The sequence below is a fragment of the Impatiens glandulifera genome, chromosome 1 (genome assembly GCF_907164915.1).
Source record: "Impatiens glandulifera chromosome 1, dImpGla2.1, whole genome shotgun sequence".
NCBI classification, from domain to species: domain Eukaryota; kingdom Viridiplantae; phylum Streptophyta; class Magnoliopsida; order Ericales; family Balsaminaceae; genus Impatiens; species Impatiens glandulifera.
Genome location: NC_061862.1, coordinates 67,558,756 through 67,574,635, shown reverse-complemented (window position 1 = coordinate 67,574,635; position 15,880 = coordinate 67,558,756). Strand labels below are relative to the sequence as shown.

Genomic DNA, 15,880 nt, shown 5'->3' with positions numbered 1-15,880 from the left:
GTACATAGTATTGTTAGAAGGGAGTAGGAAGGCATTTACCTTGTCTAGGAACTCTATGACGATGACCATTCTGTAGTTGTCCATGTCAACAATGGAAAAATCCAGGAGGCTAGTTCACTCCCCCGAGTTGACCTTTACATTACGAGCAACTCCATAAGTTGCACTTTGTGCTGAGTTGACTACTTTAAGCCACCCCTACTCTTTAGTGTACATAATCCCCATTCTTCCCGTCTATTTTACCTCTAGAAAGTTGTTGTAAGATCTTGTGTCCAATAAAGCTTTAACCATGTGATTTTTTACTTTTGTTTCCACAAACATTCGTCATTTCTTTGCGGACTTTGGCTCCTCAAACTTTGCTTTAATGGCACTAAGGAGGTGTAACAACCTCAATCGAGCCTCATCATGATGACGTTTTTTCTCCTCCATCAATGCGGATAATTTGTTCTTCATATGGCACTATATTGCTTTGTGTGGCCCTTCGCAAAAGAATCACTTTATCTGGGGTCTCTCTCCACTTTTCTCGTCCATATCTCCTCTACCATTAGGCTTGGTAAACTTAATTGGGTCTTCTTTATTGTAGAAATGGTCTCCATCATTTTCCCTCTTGTCACTTCTATCCTGGGGTGACTTTGGTTTGTCTTGCCTTCTCATTTTAACATGAGATTCAACCACGACAATAGCGGTGTTTAGATTTTGGACACCACGTCGTTCCAACTCTAATTTTGCCCACATTTATAGACCGTTAGTGAAGGAAAAGAAGGCTTCGTCGTCCGAGTAATTAGGGATCTCAAGGAGAGTAACGATGAACTCCTTGACATACTCCTTGATACCCCCTATGTGAGAGCCTCCGCAACTTGGCCCTTGCTCTCGATGACATTTTTGGGATTGAACCATCTCTTGAGCTTCTCCTTAAATTCTCCCCCAAGTATTAAAAGAACATATACCTCTTTCTATGTCACTACTCTTTCGCCTCCACCACAGCATTGTAGTGTATTGTAGGTATTGGTAGTATCTATCTTTCTCGCCTCTTCCACTAGGCCGAGTTCTTTGAAATACTGATCCAAACCCCATAAGAAGTTGTCGATCTCTTTTGCGTTCCTCTCACATAAATACGCTTTAGGCCTTGGAACGTCTATCCTTGTCGGATTAAGGACTCATATATGTGCACGTCCGCACTCTTGCGCAACTGCCTTCTTGAGTATCACCACTTTCTCTTTAGTGGCCTGTAACTTGGAGACCATTCCCTCGACTTTATCATTAGGTATTGATCTCAGAAAGGAGGGTTTGCTCCATGATCTGAGCTTGCTCTTGACATTTGGACAACCTCTCATTCAAGGCACCTTGCATCCCTTCTTGGAGCTCGTCTCTCTCATTCTCGAGTTCGGCGATGCGTTCCTCTAGGTCCCCGAAATTATCTTGTCCATAAGTCATATTGAGTTCTACCTTCTCCAACCTGACGATAATGTCAACAATTGTATCTCTTGATCTCCCCCATTCTTTGGTAGTTTTGGATCCTCTCGTTTGAACCTGACGAGGGTTCCTAAGATCATCTCCGATCTCTTGGGGAAGTTTCTCCACTTCATCCACGTTATTATTAGTTGCACTTTCATTCGATCTCTTCGTCATTCGACTCTGATACCAACTTTCACGGGCTCAGTCTTTCCACTTATGATTCGTGCGACAAGAGTTATAATCTTCGGAAGTAACTAGTCATCTTTACTCAAAGCAACACTCAATGTTTGTTTCAATAAACATAAAAACTCTAGAGAGAGAACGCGAACTCTTACAAATAATAGTATTATATCACTTAAATACTTATTGATTATATTGTAATACATTTGAAGTATTTATAAGACTTATTATACCTACCATATTAATGACACACTAATTTAGGACTTTTCTTCTAATTCTAATTAGTGACGCATTAATTATCCATTAATGATGCACTAATCTAGATGGTTTATAAACTGTCTCTTAACATGTCTTCCATTTTTGATTAGTGGGAGTTGTCCTTGGCTGGATCAAATCCCTGCAAAGAAACCATCCTATCACAATGAAATATGGATTGAAAATTATTTCTTAAACATGATTAAATAAGACCAAGATATGAAATATATAGCATCAAAATCTTTTTATTTTGTCATATGTCACTTAAACAACAATAATACTAAAATAAATTTTGCCATCTAGAAATAATATGTTCAAATAGACTGAAATTTAATAAGTTACCTATACCCAAAGAAAAGTAGATGAAGTAGTTAGCCTTGTGAGATGATTTTTTTTTTTTTTTTAAAGAAAAGAAATTTGCAAGTTAAAGTGTGAATCATTACTGATTGTTTACTTTGTTAGTTTCTTTTCTAATCTTGCATGAAAATAAAAATCCCGCAAATGGTGGGTTTCCTGGCTAGATCATACATATGTTTCGAAATCCAAAAATGAAGATGCTTCTGATATTTCTTTGTTTCTACACAAAAAGTTCGTCGTCATCTGATAGGGCATCAACCATTGACGAAGACGTCAATGGTCGTCGTCCCGTAACGCTAAAGATATCGAAGCCAAATACCTAATTCCTTCTCTTCGTCGATTCACGCCTTTCAGGGAACACCTCGTCATTTCTGGGCTCAAGGTACCGACAGAAACGATTCAAATTGTTCATTTCTAATCGTCTCTATCTAATTACGTTTTCTCGACAGTATTTGACTCAGATTTCTAGGGATTGAAGTTTAGGTTGGTTTGATATATATTAATTCTCACATTGAAATCAACCAACCTTCACTTTAAACAAGTTTGATGACGATCGGAAGCCTTCAACCTGCAAAGGATAAGAAATCACGTAAGATCAAACATCTTAATGACGAGAAAGTCCCTTTGTTGCCCACGAGAAGGGAAGAAGATAGAGGATTTGACGAATTCAATGGCGCTTCGTTTTCTGGCGCGGTTTTTAATCTCTCAACTACAATTGTCGGAGCTGGAATCATGTCCTTACCCGCAACCATGAAGGTTCTCGGTGTTGTTCTTGGTATAGGAATGGTCATTTTTATGGCATTCCTCACAGAGGCTTCTATAGAGCTATTGCTTAGATTCAGCAGAGCAAGGAAAATATCTTCATATGCTGGTGTTATGGGTGATTCTTTTGGAAAATGGGGAAAGATTATGCTTCAAATATGTGTTTTAGTCAACAATGTTGGTGTATTAGTGGTTTATATGATAATAATAGGTAAGATTTTGATTGGTTTTTTGAAAATTTAGGGTTCTTCCTCTAAACGTGTTTAGTTTGTTTCGAGTATAGGTGATGTTCTTTCGGGTACAAATGCAAGTGGAGTTCATCATACTGGTTTGCTGGAAGGTTGGTTTGGAGTAAGATGGTGGAACAGTCGTTCGATAGTTCTTCTTGTGACTACTGTTGCGATATTTTCTCCATTGGCATGCTTAAAGCGTATCGATTCGCTGAGATATACATCTGCTCTGTCAGTCGCATTAGCAGTTGTGTTCATAGTAATCACAGTTGGAATAACTGTCATTAAGATTATGAGCGGGACTATTTTAATGCCTCAATTGTTTCCCAAGGTTACAAACTTGACATCATTCTTCAATCTCTTCACTGTCGTCCCTATTTTTGTGACAGCATACATTTGTCACTACAATGTTCACACGATAGACAATGAAATTGAAGATAATACACGAATAAGGGCGGTTGTGAAAACATCCCTCGCCCTATGTTCGTCTGTCTATGTAATGACGAGTCTATTTGGATTTCTCTTGTTTGGCGATGCAACTCTTCATGATGTACTCGCAAACTTCGATGCAGAGCTTGGGATTCCTTATGGATCGCTGCTTTGCGATGTTGTTCGTGTCAGTTACGCAGCTCACCTCATGCTTGTGTTTCCTATTGTGTTCTATCCTCTCAGGTTGAACTTGGATGGTTTGATTTTCCCTTGTGCGAGACCATTGGTTTCGGATAAGATGAGGTTTGGTTCCATTAGTGTCGGTTTGCTTACTGTAATATTCTTGGGGGCTAACTTTATTCCAAGCATTTGGGCTGCTTTCCAGTTTACTGGTGCAACTGCTGCTGTTTGCATTGGCTTCATCTTTCCTGCTGCCATCACTCTCAAGTAAGTAATTTTTAAGTTTTTTTTTTCCCAATGGATCGAATGATGAACTAAATGTCGTTGATTGACCTCAAACAGAGACCGCCACGGCATTGCCACAAAGAAAGACAAGATACTATGTGTGTTCATGATCGTTCTTGCTGTTTTCTCCAATGCGATAGCCATCTACAGTGATGCCTACGCATTATTGTTCAGAAAGGGGAAAGATAATAGCCAGCCATCTACAATGATGCCTACAAGATAAACCCTTCACTGCTCCCCCTTCTTTGCTTGTTTTGCTTGTAAAAGTTATATATATAATTATCTGTTGCCTTGTGCCCTACACCTGTAATATAATGTATATACCAGTAGTGTTGAAATGCAAATTTGACCCAATTCAGTTCCACTTTCTTATAATCTACTAGGGTGGCAAGAGTTAGAACGCATGATCGTGCTAACTTCACAAATTAAAAAAATAAAAATATCAACTTTGTTCTTGAAATAATGTTTTCACAAAGAGATGGGTTTTGTATCTGGCCAAGATTGTATCTTTTGAAAGTAGTTTGGTGGCACAACTCCTTCAAAACCTTCAGTCAATATCACCTTATTGTCTGATATGTAAAGCTTCATTCCATCTGTTTAGAAAGGAAACCATTACTTCTTTCTTTGATTTGGATCATGAGTGTTAAATAAGGAATGCATGAATTAATTACCTACCTCTCAAAGCCTTTTCCACATCAAGGAAGATCAAGACATTAACATCCCTTCTCATGCCTGAAATCAAGTAACAAAATCCAAGCGAAGTTTTTGAAGCAGAGATTTTCAAGGTTTAATAATCTATTTATTTGATGGCCAATTCTGAAATTCAAATATCTTACCGCTAACAACTTCACCATCTGTTGGCAAACCACAAGAGAAGTGAACATGTAATCTTTTCATCCTTTTGAGGCCTTGCTCCAAGATTGAATCTAAAAATTTCTTATAGGTTCCATGTACACAAACTACAACAAACATGCATAAAATGTAGCAATTATTACATCTTTAAGCAGCAGCAGCAGCAGTACACTTAAAGAAGTTTATTTACTTGGACATTCCTCTGGTGAAAGGATTGGCTTCAATAAGCTTTCAGTTTCAACTGTCTGCAAAATAGGCAGAAGAATTGGAATTGAATGTATATAATGTTTTAAGTTTCAATTTCATCATTCCCATTTCAAAATTACAGTTCCAATTCCAATTCTAATTATACACGTCCAAATATATATAGTTGCATAAGATGAATGAATATACATACTGTTACAGAATGCCCTTGGTTTGCACGAATGAAAAGGTCCCCGTCTTGTAGGAGAAGGCTAAACCTTTGTTTATTGTCTTTACTGACAGCCTGGTGCAGTGGTCAAATTAAAGCAGGAAACACATGTAAATTTAATTTCCAAAAATAGTGAAAAGAAAGAAAGAAACAAACCTCTCTGATGTCTTGAATAGAATGAGATGTCAAAGGAAGATTGGCAAAGGTTTTTAGATCGAGAGCCAAGAGATGTTGAACTTTGACATAGCCATCACTCCTCATGTTCAAATTCAAGTCAGGAGCCATGTGGCGCAGGATTCGTGTCCTGTAATGAATATTCAAAATGAATAAGTAAGAGGAGGATTAGTTAGTAGTAGTAAATCAAATCAAATCAAATCAAATCAAATCAAATCAAATCAAATCAAATCAAATCATACAAGAGCCTTCCAAGAGCATCGATCTTATCCTTGCCTCCTCCTGAACCACCACCACCACCACCATCTCGGCCTCCTCTTCCTCGACCTCCACTGAATTAGTATGGGAGAGAGAAATTAGATAATTTTCCACAAACTCCAACGAGCAGCATAGAGAAGAAACACGTACCTCCTACCGGAAAAGGATGAGTTCTTGCTGCTGCTGCTGCTTGTTGAATTGTCCATCGCCACAACTAGGGTAGGAGGGAATCTAGAGAGAGAAGATGAAGAAGAAGAACAGGATGATGATGATGATGATCGAACAAAACGTAAGCCGCCGATTCTTATAGAACCCAACATCCAGTAATCTCTTTCTCCAGATTCAGTCTCTCAATCAAGACGTCTAGTGGGGTGAGATATTGGAGAAATATCAATTTTATTATGGAAAAATGTTAATTTTATTTATAAGTATACTTTTATTCCTCTTAAATAAATATATATTTTTTATTTATTTATCGTATGAGAACATCAAAATATATATATATATATATATAAAAGAGGGAATAAGTGAATAAATAAAGTATACAATCTGATTAATTAAAAAAATAATAAATTTTTTCCATTTACACTCTTTCATTATTTTTTTCTAATGTCATTACCTACTTTCCTCCAATTTTTTTATCCTATCACTCATATATATATATATATATATATATATATATATATATATATTCTCTAATCATATAAAATATATATTTTCTTTAATTTTTTTCATCAATATAAATAAAGTTTTTTAGTTTTTATAAATGTAGTTATATATATAAATATTAATTTTCTTGATATTTTTTTTAAGAGTAATGATAGGGAACGCGAATTTGGGGCCGCGAAAGTGCACGAAAATAGAATATTCCTTTTTAAACACGGAATATTCTCTCTCCTCTTACTAATTATTTTTTTTATACTACCGATTAATTTATCCCTATTATCACGATTAATTATTTCATTAATTTTTTCTCTCATTTAACTGGTAAAATAACTCAACACTTTACAATAAATTCTCACATTAAATATTATAATAATATATTTAAATAATAATAATGTATTGGATTTATTTATTTATTTATTTTTTCACTAAACCCTAATCTCTAAATCCTAAACCCTAAATTTTAAACCCTAAATTTTAAACCCTAATTAATATCATTGTTTAGTTAAATTATGAATTTATCTCTTTTATTTTTTTTTTTTTATATTTTTATGACTTTTCAATTTCTTTATTTATCAAATATTTTTTATTTATTCTTTATGCCTTCTTTTTTTTCTTATTATTTTTTTTATTGACTTATTAATTATTTTCTCTCTACACAATTGGTGACTAATTATTAATAAATTAATTTGTTTTCACTCATTTCTTTGATAAATTCATAATTCTAACTAAACTAACTTTAATATTAATTAATATTTAATATTAATAGAGATATTAATTAGGGTTTAGGATTTAGAGTTTAGGGTTTAGAGTTTAGGATTTAAATAAATTAATTAGTGAGATAAATTAATTGATTAGTGAGAGAGAAAGAGAGATAAATTAATTAATTCGTAGAAGAGGCAGAGATAAATTAATTAATAAGAGGGGAGAGAATATTCCGTGTTTAAATAGAATATTCTATTTTTGCGGACTTTCGCGGCCCCAGATTCGCGTTCCCTATCATTACTCTTTTTTTAAAAAGCTTTAATAATTGTGAGTTAGTTTGGTGTTTCACATATTATTTAAACTTGGAAATAGAGAAAATCATTAATTTTAATGTAAATACATTTTATCTTTTATAAAAAAAAATAATTTTTCTTCTTATATATATATATATTATTTTTTAATTTAGTAATAATTTGCTGGTTGATTAACTAATTGATAATAAATATTAAAATATATATATATATATATATATATATAAAATTATAAAATTATTTCAATAAAAAAAATAAAAATTTAAATATATGTAGGTTACTTTATTTTTTGTTCCTTTACGTCTTATGTATTATCATTATAATTATATTACTTAAATAAAGAAAAATAAAAAAAAAATAATATGATTTGGTAAGTATCAATTGTGATAAATCTAATTAATCTTTAAAATTCTCTCTTCTAACCTAGCGGTAATAAGAGGTGGATATCAAACCATAAGAGCATCAGCAGCGCACAAGCCCTCTGTCATCTTATTTTGTGAAATCAATATTCCACATCAACAGAAAGCGGACACACATTTTACTTGGCCAAAACACTCCAATGCTTTCGCCGCCCTCTTATCTAAATAATAAATTTTATTTATACTATTTTAAATAAATATCTAATTTATAATATAGGAATATTATAACTAATATTCCTATATTATAGGAAAATTTGAGATCGTGTTAATATAATTAATAAAAAATATATTAATTTATTTAAAATATATATTTATTAATTAAATATATAAATAATATTCCTGTATTATATATTATAGGAGAATTTAAAATTTTCACCCTTAAAACATATTAATATAATTATTAGAAAATATTTTATAACGGATATAATTTATAACGATATAAAACATGTTAATATAATTAATAGAAAAATATATTAATTTACAATTACAAGAATAAATTTGAGAATATATAACATATATTCTTATATTATAGGAAAATTTGAGAATATATAATTAATATTTCTATATTATAATAAAATATAAAATATTTTTATAATTTAAAATATATTATAATATTTTTATAATTAAATATATAATTAATATTCTTATCTTATAGTAAAACTTTATAATATATATTTATTTAACGTTATTATAATAATGTTACTTAAAAATAGTAGGAAAATATATTATAATTAAATATATAACTAATATTCCTATATTATATAATATATTATATTATATAACTATGAAAAAATCAGGAGTACATGACCGGCATAGAGGGCATTGCCCTCTTTTTGCTTTTATCTCCAATGCAAAAAAATGAAAAAAACCAATGACCTGCCCTTTTCCACGCTGTCCGATGCGGACACAGGTCATGCGCTGAAGATGCTCAAAGTTCCTGGGTTTGAGTTCGTCACAAGCCTGGTTAAATGGTTAAGTGTGTTTGCGAGTTATATACTTAATCCGCTGTCCCATTAATTAATCTTTAGACAAAAATAAGTGAAATAATACCTCAAAGTTTACCTATTGTAATTTATTTTTAAAATCTATGAAAATATAATAAATAATTATTTTAATTGATAATGAAAATGTATTGATGTAATAATAATTTTTAATTTATTTTTGTTTATTATCAATTTATGTAAATAGAGATTTGAAATTCTCAAAGACTAATTTCTTATTAATTAATGAGATAAATTATTAATTATTTATTTAATTTTTTTTGTTTGACTTTTTTTGAAATTATTTAAAAAAAAAGGATATTTTAAAGTTTAATTCTTAATTTTTTATATTTTAATATGTAATTTATAACAATAAATATAAAAATAATTGATAAAGACAATATATATTGTACAGTATGAGAAAATATATATTTATATAATTAAATAATATTTAATATATATGTTATATTAAAAAGTAAATGAGAAATTGTATAAATATAGATATAATATTATATATATAAATAAATATAAAATAGTTGAGAGAATATATATACAAGTAGAGAGAATTTAGAGGATTATATTTAAAAGAGAATAATTGTGTCAGATTATTTGTGGAAAAATAAAAATTCATAAAGAAAGAGAATATATATATATATATATATATATATATATATATATATATATATATATATATATATATATATATATATATATATATATATATATATATATATATATATATATATTTATTTATTTTGTATAAGAGAGAAATGAGTGGAAGAACGCATATGTGTTTGTAAATGGTGATGGGTTGGAGTCCCTGATTTTAGTTTGGGTGCGTATGTAAGACGTTTAGAGAATGTATTAAAAAAATATAAGTATTAAGAAAGAGTGAAGATTATGAAGGCTAGTCAATCAACCATGTAAAATAAGCTAAATTACTCACTATTAAAATTTTTGTTTTATTTAGTTGTGAACATTTATTTGGATTGATTGTGTTTATTAAGTAGTTATAGTTGTTAAAAAAAGTTATGTTAGGTAGGTTTTGATTGTTTTAATCATTAATTTTGTTGTATTGTTTAGGTAATATTCTTGATTATTTTTTTCAATAAATTTTATTTTAATTAATTTAGTAATTGTTGAATTATTATTTATTGTTAATTGATAGTTTATTTTATCTTAATATTTATAGACCCCAAAAAATGAAGACAAGCTATTTTTAATTTTAAGAATGAGAATATATTTTTATTTACATGTTAAGGGTTAATTTTGTATGACTTTAAATGCTTAAAATGATATTTTGACTAATTAATATTTTAATACAACTATTATAAGATAATTTTAATATAAAATATTGTGATTTTACGTGCTTTTCAGATAACAATTTTTTTTTAAATGATTTTATTAAAAATATAAGTTATAATTTTAATAGTTTTACGGCCTTTAAGACCAACTATTAACTACTGTAATTTTACTGCCTTTAAACAAAAGGCCATATTATTAACTATTAACAACGGTATTTTTACTGTCTTTAAAAACCAACATATTATTAACTATAAACAATAATATTTTTACTGTCTTTAAAGACTAATTTACTATCAACAATTGTATTTTTTATCGTTATAGAGGTATTGGAAAATACAGTCTGTTTAAGAAGTCCAAAAGTATAGAAGCCTAGAAGTCCATAAGCTCAAGATTCCTTTTGTGTTAAATATGGGCATGATTGTCTTATTAAAAAAAGACTCTTGAGTTCTCGTTCTGCTATAAAATGTGGAGGAAGTGGCTTTATCAAATCACATATGAAAATGATCTAACATACACTTGTAGAGAGATAGTGATATCTCTTCTTTGTTTAGCTCTTATCTTCATTTATTTCGTGTTTAACATTTGATTATAGTGAAGATTTTTTTGGACAAAAATCCCGTGGTTTTACTCCTTGATTTGAAGAGGTTTTCCACGTTAAATTCTTGGTGTTCTTGTTTAATTTATATTTCCTTTTATGTTTGTTGTTTCTCACTCCTAAAGATCCAATCAAGGGAGAAATAATTTATCATCACAAGTGTGGTGATTATTCCGTTTTATTCTCAACATAATGGTATCAGAGTTTGGTTCTAAACGTTTTTATTTTTGATTGGGTGATTACCACAAATAGAATAATTTTGTTGAATGGTTCAAACTATCATATTTGGAAGGGTAAAATGAAAGATCTTCTATTTGTGAAGTCTTTGCATTTACCTATTTTTGGTAGTGAGAAACCTATCTCCAAATCTGATGAGAAATGCGCTTTTGAGCATGAACACGTATGTGATTTTATTCATCAATTTGTTGAAGAGAATGTTTATAACCACATACAACATGAGACAAATACACCTACTTTGTGGAGTAAGCTTGAGAATTTGTATGCTTCAAAAACATGAAGTAACAAATTATTTTTACACCAACAGATTATTCATCTGAGATATAGTGATAGTGCTTCTATGGCTGATCACTTGAATGAGTTTCATGGTGTTCTTGATCAGATGTCAGGAATGGGTATAAACTTCGAAGACGATGTTCAAGGGCTTTGGTTATTGACTACTCTACCTGATTTATGAGAGACTTTTAAAGTTTCTCTTTGTAACTCTTTTTATAATGGTGCAGTAACATTGGAGATGACCAAAATTGGTGTCTTAAATGAAGAATTAAGACGAAAATCTCAAGACTCTTCATCATGGTCAAATGTGTTTGTTGCTGAAAACTGGGGAAGACATGATAGTAGAGGTGAGAATGATAAGTCGAGACATAAGAGTCGGAACAAGTCTAAGTCAAAATACAAGCCAACTGAATGTTACCATTCTGGCAAAAGTGGACGCATGAAGAAGAACTATTATAAGCGAAAAAATGAAGCGAATAGATCTAAGCAAAAGAAAGATGATTATGAAGATCGCGTCTCAACAACTACTTATGATCTCTTCACTATTCACAACGAGAAAACAATTAACCTTATATGCGATGAGTCAACTTGGATGTTTGAAACATGAGCTGCCATACATGTTACGCCAAAGAAAGATTATTTTAAATCTTATACTTTTAATTTTGGAGTATTGAAGATGAGTAATAATGCCGTAAGTAAGGTTATTGGTATTGTCGATGTTTTCCTAGAATCTAGAAATGGGTCTAAGTTGATGCTTAAAGATGTTTGACATGCTCCAACCATGAGGTTGAATTTGATTTCAACATGAAAGCTTGATGATGATGGTTTCTTAAGCTCTTTTAGTTCTGGAAAATAAAAACTTTTGAAAGGTAACCTTATTGTAGCTCGAGGAGATAAGTTTTCAAATTTATATTTAATGTAATCTTTAATAATTAAAAATGATGTGAATGTTATACGAAGTAAAGAAGCTTCAAAGTTATGTCACCGAAGACTTTGTCACATTAGTGAAAAGGGGTTGAATTTGCTAGTTAAGCAAAATGCTAATCCGGGTTTGAGTGAGACAAATTTGGATAATTGTTCTCATTGTCTTGTGGGAAAGCAAACTCGAGTATCATTCAAGCATAATCCTCCCTTAAGAAAGTCATATCTCTTAGAGTTGGTGCATTCAGACGTTTGTGGACCTTTAAAGGTACGAACTAATAATGGTGCTCTTTACTTTGTAACGTTTATTGATGATCATTCCAGGAAGCTTTGGATCTATGTTTTAAAAACAAAAAATGAAGTTTTAAACAAGTTCAAGGAATTTCATGCTCTTGTTGAAAGAGAGACTGAAAAGAAGATGAATTGCATTCGTAGTGATAATGGTGGTGAATATTGTGGTCCATTCGATGTATACTATAAACAATATGGGATCAGGCACCAGAAGACACCTCCAAAGACTCCTAAGTTGAATGACCTTGTAGAAATGATGAACAAGACAATTGTTGAGAGTATTAGATGTTTGCTTTCAGAAACAAAGTTGTCCTCAATGTTTTTGGGTGAAGCATTGCACACGATGATACATCTTATTAATCCAATTCCTACAATTGTTTTCAACGATGAAGTTCCAAATAAGGTATGGACAAATAAACATGTTTCTTATGATCACTTATGAGTATTTGGTTGCAGGTTCTTTGTTCACATTCCAAAGGATGAAAGATTAAAGTTGGATGTGAAGATCCGTGAGTGCATATTCTTGGGATATGGCCAAGATAAGTTCGGCTACAAAATGTATGATCTAGTTACAAAGAAGCTTGTCAGAAGTCATGACGTTATCTTCTTTGAAGATGAGACTACTAGGAGAAGTGATCAAGATAAAGAAGATGAGTTGAAGGGAAAATGTGAGTCGATAAATTTAGATAAAGTTCATTATATGCTGAGGGTGAACATGATGTTCACATGGAGAATGATAGTAGCGAGCAAGGTGAATTACCTACAATTCCACTTAGACGATCTATGAGAGATCGACATCCTTCAACTATATATTCTCCTAATGAATATACGTTGGTGTCAGATGGGAGAATCTAGAGTCATATGAAGAGGCTAAAGATAGCGAAGAATGGGTTGATGCTATGAAAGATGAGATGAAACCTTACATGACAATCATACATTTGAGGTGGTAGAAGTACCAAAAGGAAAGAAATCTTTGAAAAATAAGTGGGTGTACAGACTAAAACAAAATGAACATACTTCAGCTCCACGACATAAAGCTCGTTTGGTTGTCAAAGGGTTTATTCAAAGAAAGGGTATTGATTTGGATGAAATATTTTTTCCTGTTGTTAAAATGACTTCAATTAGAGTTGTCTTGAGTTTGGCAGCTAGTCTTGATTTGGAAGTTAAACAAATGGACGTGAAGACGACTTTTTTTTTACGGTGAATTAGAAGAAAAGATTTACATGACTCAACTTGATGGGATTAAGGTCAAGGGTAAAGAGAATTATGGTTGCTGATTGAAGAAAAACTTGTATGACTTGAAATAAGCTCCTCGGCAATGGTACAAGAAGTTTGAGTTGTTCATGAAGGAACACGGCTATAAGAAGACAACTTCCGTCCATTATGTGTTTGTATAAAAATTCTCTCTTAATGACTTTATTATTCTATTATTTTATGTTAATGACATGCTTATTGTTGGTCAAAGTGCTGTGAGAATTAATATATTTACACAACACTTAGGGGAGTCCTTTGCGATGAAGGATCTTGGACCAGCGAATCAGATTCTTAGAATTATAATTATTAGTGATAGAAAGACAACGAAATTATGGTTGTCTCATGAACGATATATTAAAAAAGTGTTGCAGAGATTCAATATGGAGAAAGTCAATAGTGTTTCCACACTTCTTGCAGCACATTTTAAATTGAGCTCTGAACTTTGTCCTTCAAACGATGATGAGAAAGAAGATATGAAGAATATTCCTTATGGTTCTGTTGTTGGAAGTTTTATGTATGCCATGGTTAGCACAAGACCACATATTGCTCATGTCGTTAGCATTGTGAGTAGGTTCCTTTCCAATCCAGGAAAATAACATTGGGAAGCTGTCAAAATGGATATTTAGATATCTTCGAGGTACATCAAGTTTGAGACTTTTACTTGGAAATGAGAGTCCGAATTTAGTTGGTTATACCAACTATGATATGACATGTGATGTTGATTCGAGAAAATATAGTACTTATAGTTATTTGATTAATTTTGCAGGGAGAGTTATTGCTTGGCAATCCAGACTTCAATAATGTTTTGCGTTGTCAAGTAAGCTAAACTTATTGCAGCAACTAAAGCTAGTAAAGAATTAATTTGGGTTAAGAAATTATTATCTGAGCTTGGTTTTGTGTAGGATAAATACATGTTTTTTGTGATAATGAAAATACGATTTACCTTGCGAAAAACTCAACACTTCACTATAGATTGAAGCACATTGATGTGACGTATCATTGGATACGTGATGTTCTAGATGAAGAGTTGCAAGTTTTAGAGAAAATGCATACAAAAGGTTAATGGCGCTGATATGCAGACCAAAGCACTACGAAAAGGCAAGTTCGAGTTTTGTTGTTCAACCGCGGGTTTGACAACAACCCTTCCATAGTTGTGACGAGGGAGTTTATTGGGTTATTTGTTTGGGCTCTCCACTATGTAATAAAAAATCCAGAAGTTCAGAATCCAAGAAGTCTAGAAACCCAGAAGTCCAGAAGCTCAAGAATCCTTTTGTGTTAAATAGGGGCATGATTGTCTTATTGAAAAAGACTCTTGAGCTATCCTCGTTCTCTTGAGCTACAAGTGTATGCTAGATGACTTTCAGATGTGATTTGACCTTATCAAATCACATCTGAAAGTCATCTAGCATACACTTGTAGAGAGATAGTGAGATCTCTTTTTTGTTTAACTATTACATTCATTATTACATTCATTTGTTTCGTGTTTAACATTTGATTATAGTGAAGCTTCTTTTGGACAAAAGTCCTGTGATTTTTACTCATTGATTTGAGAAGGTTTTCCACGTTAAATTCTTGATGTTCTTGTTTCATTTATATTTCCTTTTATGTTTGTTGTTTATCGCTTTTAAAGATTAATTAAGTGAGGAATAATTTATTACCACAAGTGTGGTGATTATTCCGCTTTACTCCTAACAAAAAGTTCTTCTTTTATGTGCATATTTCATCTTAGAGTATATGGACATGAACTTAGTTCTCTTATGAAAACCATGGAGTCTTATAAGGCAGGAAGGCAAGTTCGATTGTTTTGTTTTAGTAGAAGACAATGTTCTAATATTATCCTGTATTGTTTTAGGTCCAGTTTGTGGGTGTAAGAAAAAAGCTTTAACATTTTGTAAGTTTAACAAATGAGTTTCTTTTATATATATATATATATATATATATATATATATATATATATATATATATATATATTTCGAGAGAATTCGGAAAAAGAATGTAAAAGAAAATAATGTAATTTAATCTGACTAACTGAATAAATAAATAATTTTTTATATTTTTTTCTTATATTTCTTCTTTTTCCAGGACATATCATTCATT

At 31.3% G+C, this 15,880-nt stretch overlaps 2 protein-coding genes across 2 annotated transcripts; one reads left to right on the top strand and one right to left on the bottom strand.

Moving 5' to 3' along the window:
• The first annotated feature begins 2,451 nt into the window (after positions 1-2,451).
• On the top strand, positions 2,452-4,499 carry LOC124918786 (amino acid transporter AVT6B-like). The gene is made up of 4 exons (XM_047458834.1): positions 2,452-2,626; positions 2,694-3,217; positions 3,290-4,112; positions 4,188-4,499. Exons 2-4 carry the CDS (start codon positions 2,791-2,793, stop codon positions 4,351-4,353), a joined length of 1,416 nt encoding a protein of 471 aa, XP_047314790.1. The 5' UTR covers positions 2,452-2,626; positions 2,694-2,790; the 3' UTR covers positions 4,354-4,499.
• Positions 4,500-4,559: 60 nt separating this feature from the next.
• On the bottom strand, positions 4,560-6,202 carry LOC124918787 (tRNA 2'-phosphotransferase 1-like). Its single transcript, XM_047458835.1, has 8 exons — positions 5,977-6,202; positions 5,811-5,900; positions 5,551-5,698; positions 5,380-5,469; positions 5,173-5,227; positions 4,967-5,089; positions 4,806-4,862; positions 4,560-4,723 (listed from the first exon to the last, which is right to left on the bottom strand). Exons 1-8 carry the CDS (start codon positions 6,144-6,146, stop codon positions 4,599-4,601), a joined length of 858 nt encoding a protein of 285 aa, XP_047314791.1. The 5' UTR covers positions 6,147-6,202; the 3' UTR covers positions 4,560-4,598.
• Between the last annotated feature and the right edge of the window lie 9,678 nt (positions 6,203-15,880).

Coding starts and splice junctions, on each gene's coding strand:
- LOC124918787 (XM_047458835.1), bottom strand. CDS start 6,146: ATGTTGGGTTCTATAAGAATCGGCGGCTTACGTTTTGTTCGATCATCA. Junction 5,901..5,976: donor TCATCCTTTTCCGGTAGGAG/GTACGTGTTTCT, acceptor ATACTAATTCAG/TGGAGGTCGAGGAAGAGGAG. Junction 5,090..5,172: donor TTCACCAGAGGAATGTCCAA/GTAAATAAACTT, acceptor TGTTTGTTGTAG/TTTGTGTACATGGAACCTAT.
- LOC124918786 (XM_047458834.1), top strand. CDS start 2,791: ATGACGATCGGAAGCCTTCAACCTGCAAAGGATAAGAAATCACGTAAG. Junction 3,218..3,289: donor GGTTTATATGATAATAATAG/GTAAGATTTTGA, acceptor TTTCGAGTATAG/GTGATGTTCTTTCGGGTACA. Junction 4,113..4,187: donor CCTGCTGCCATCACTCTCAA/GTAAGTAATTTT, acceptor GACCTCAAACAG/AGACCGCCACGGCATTGCCA.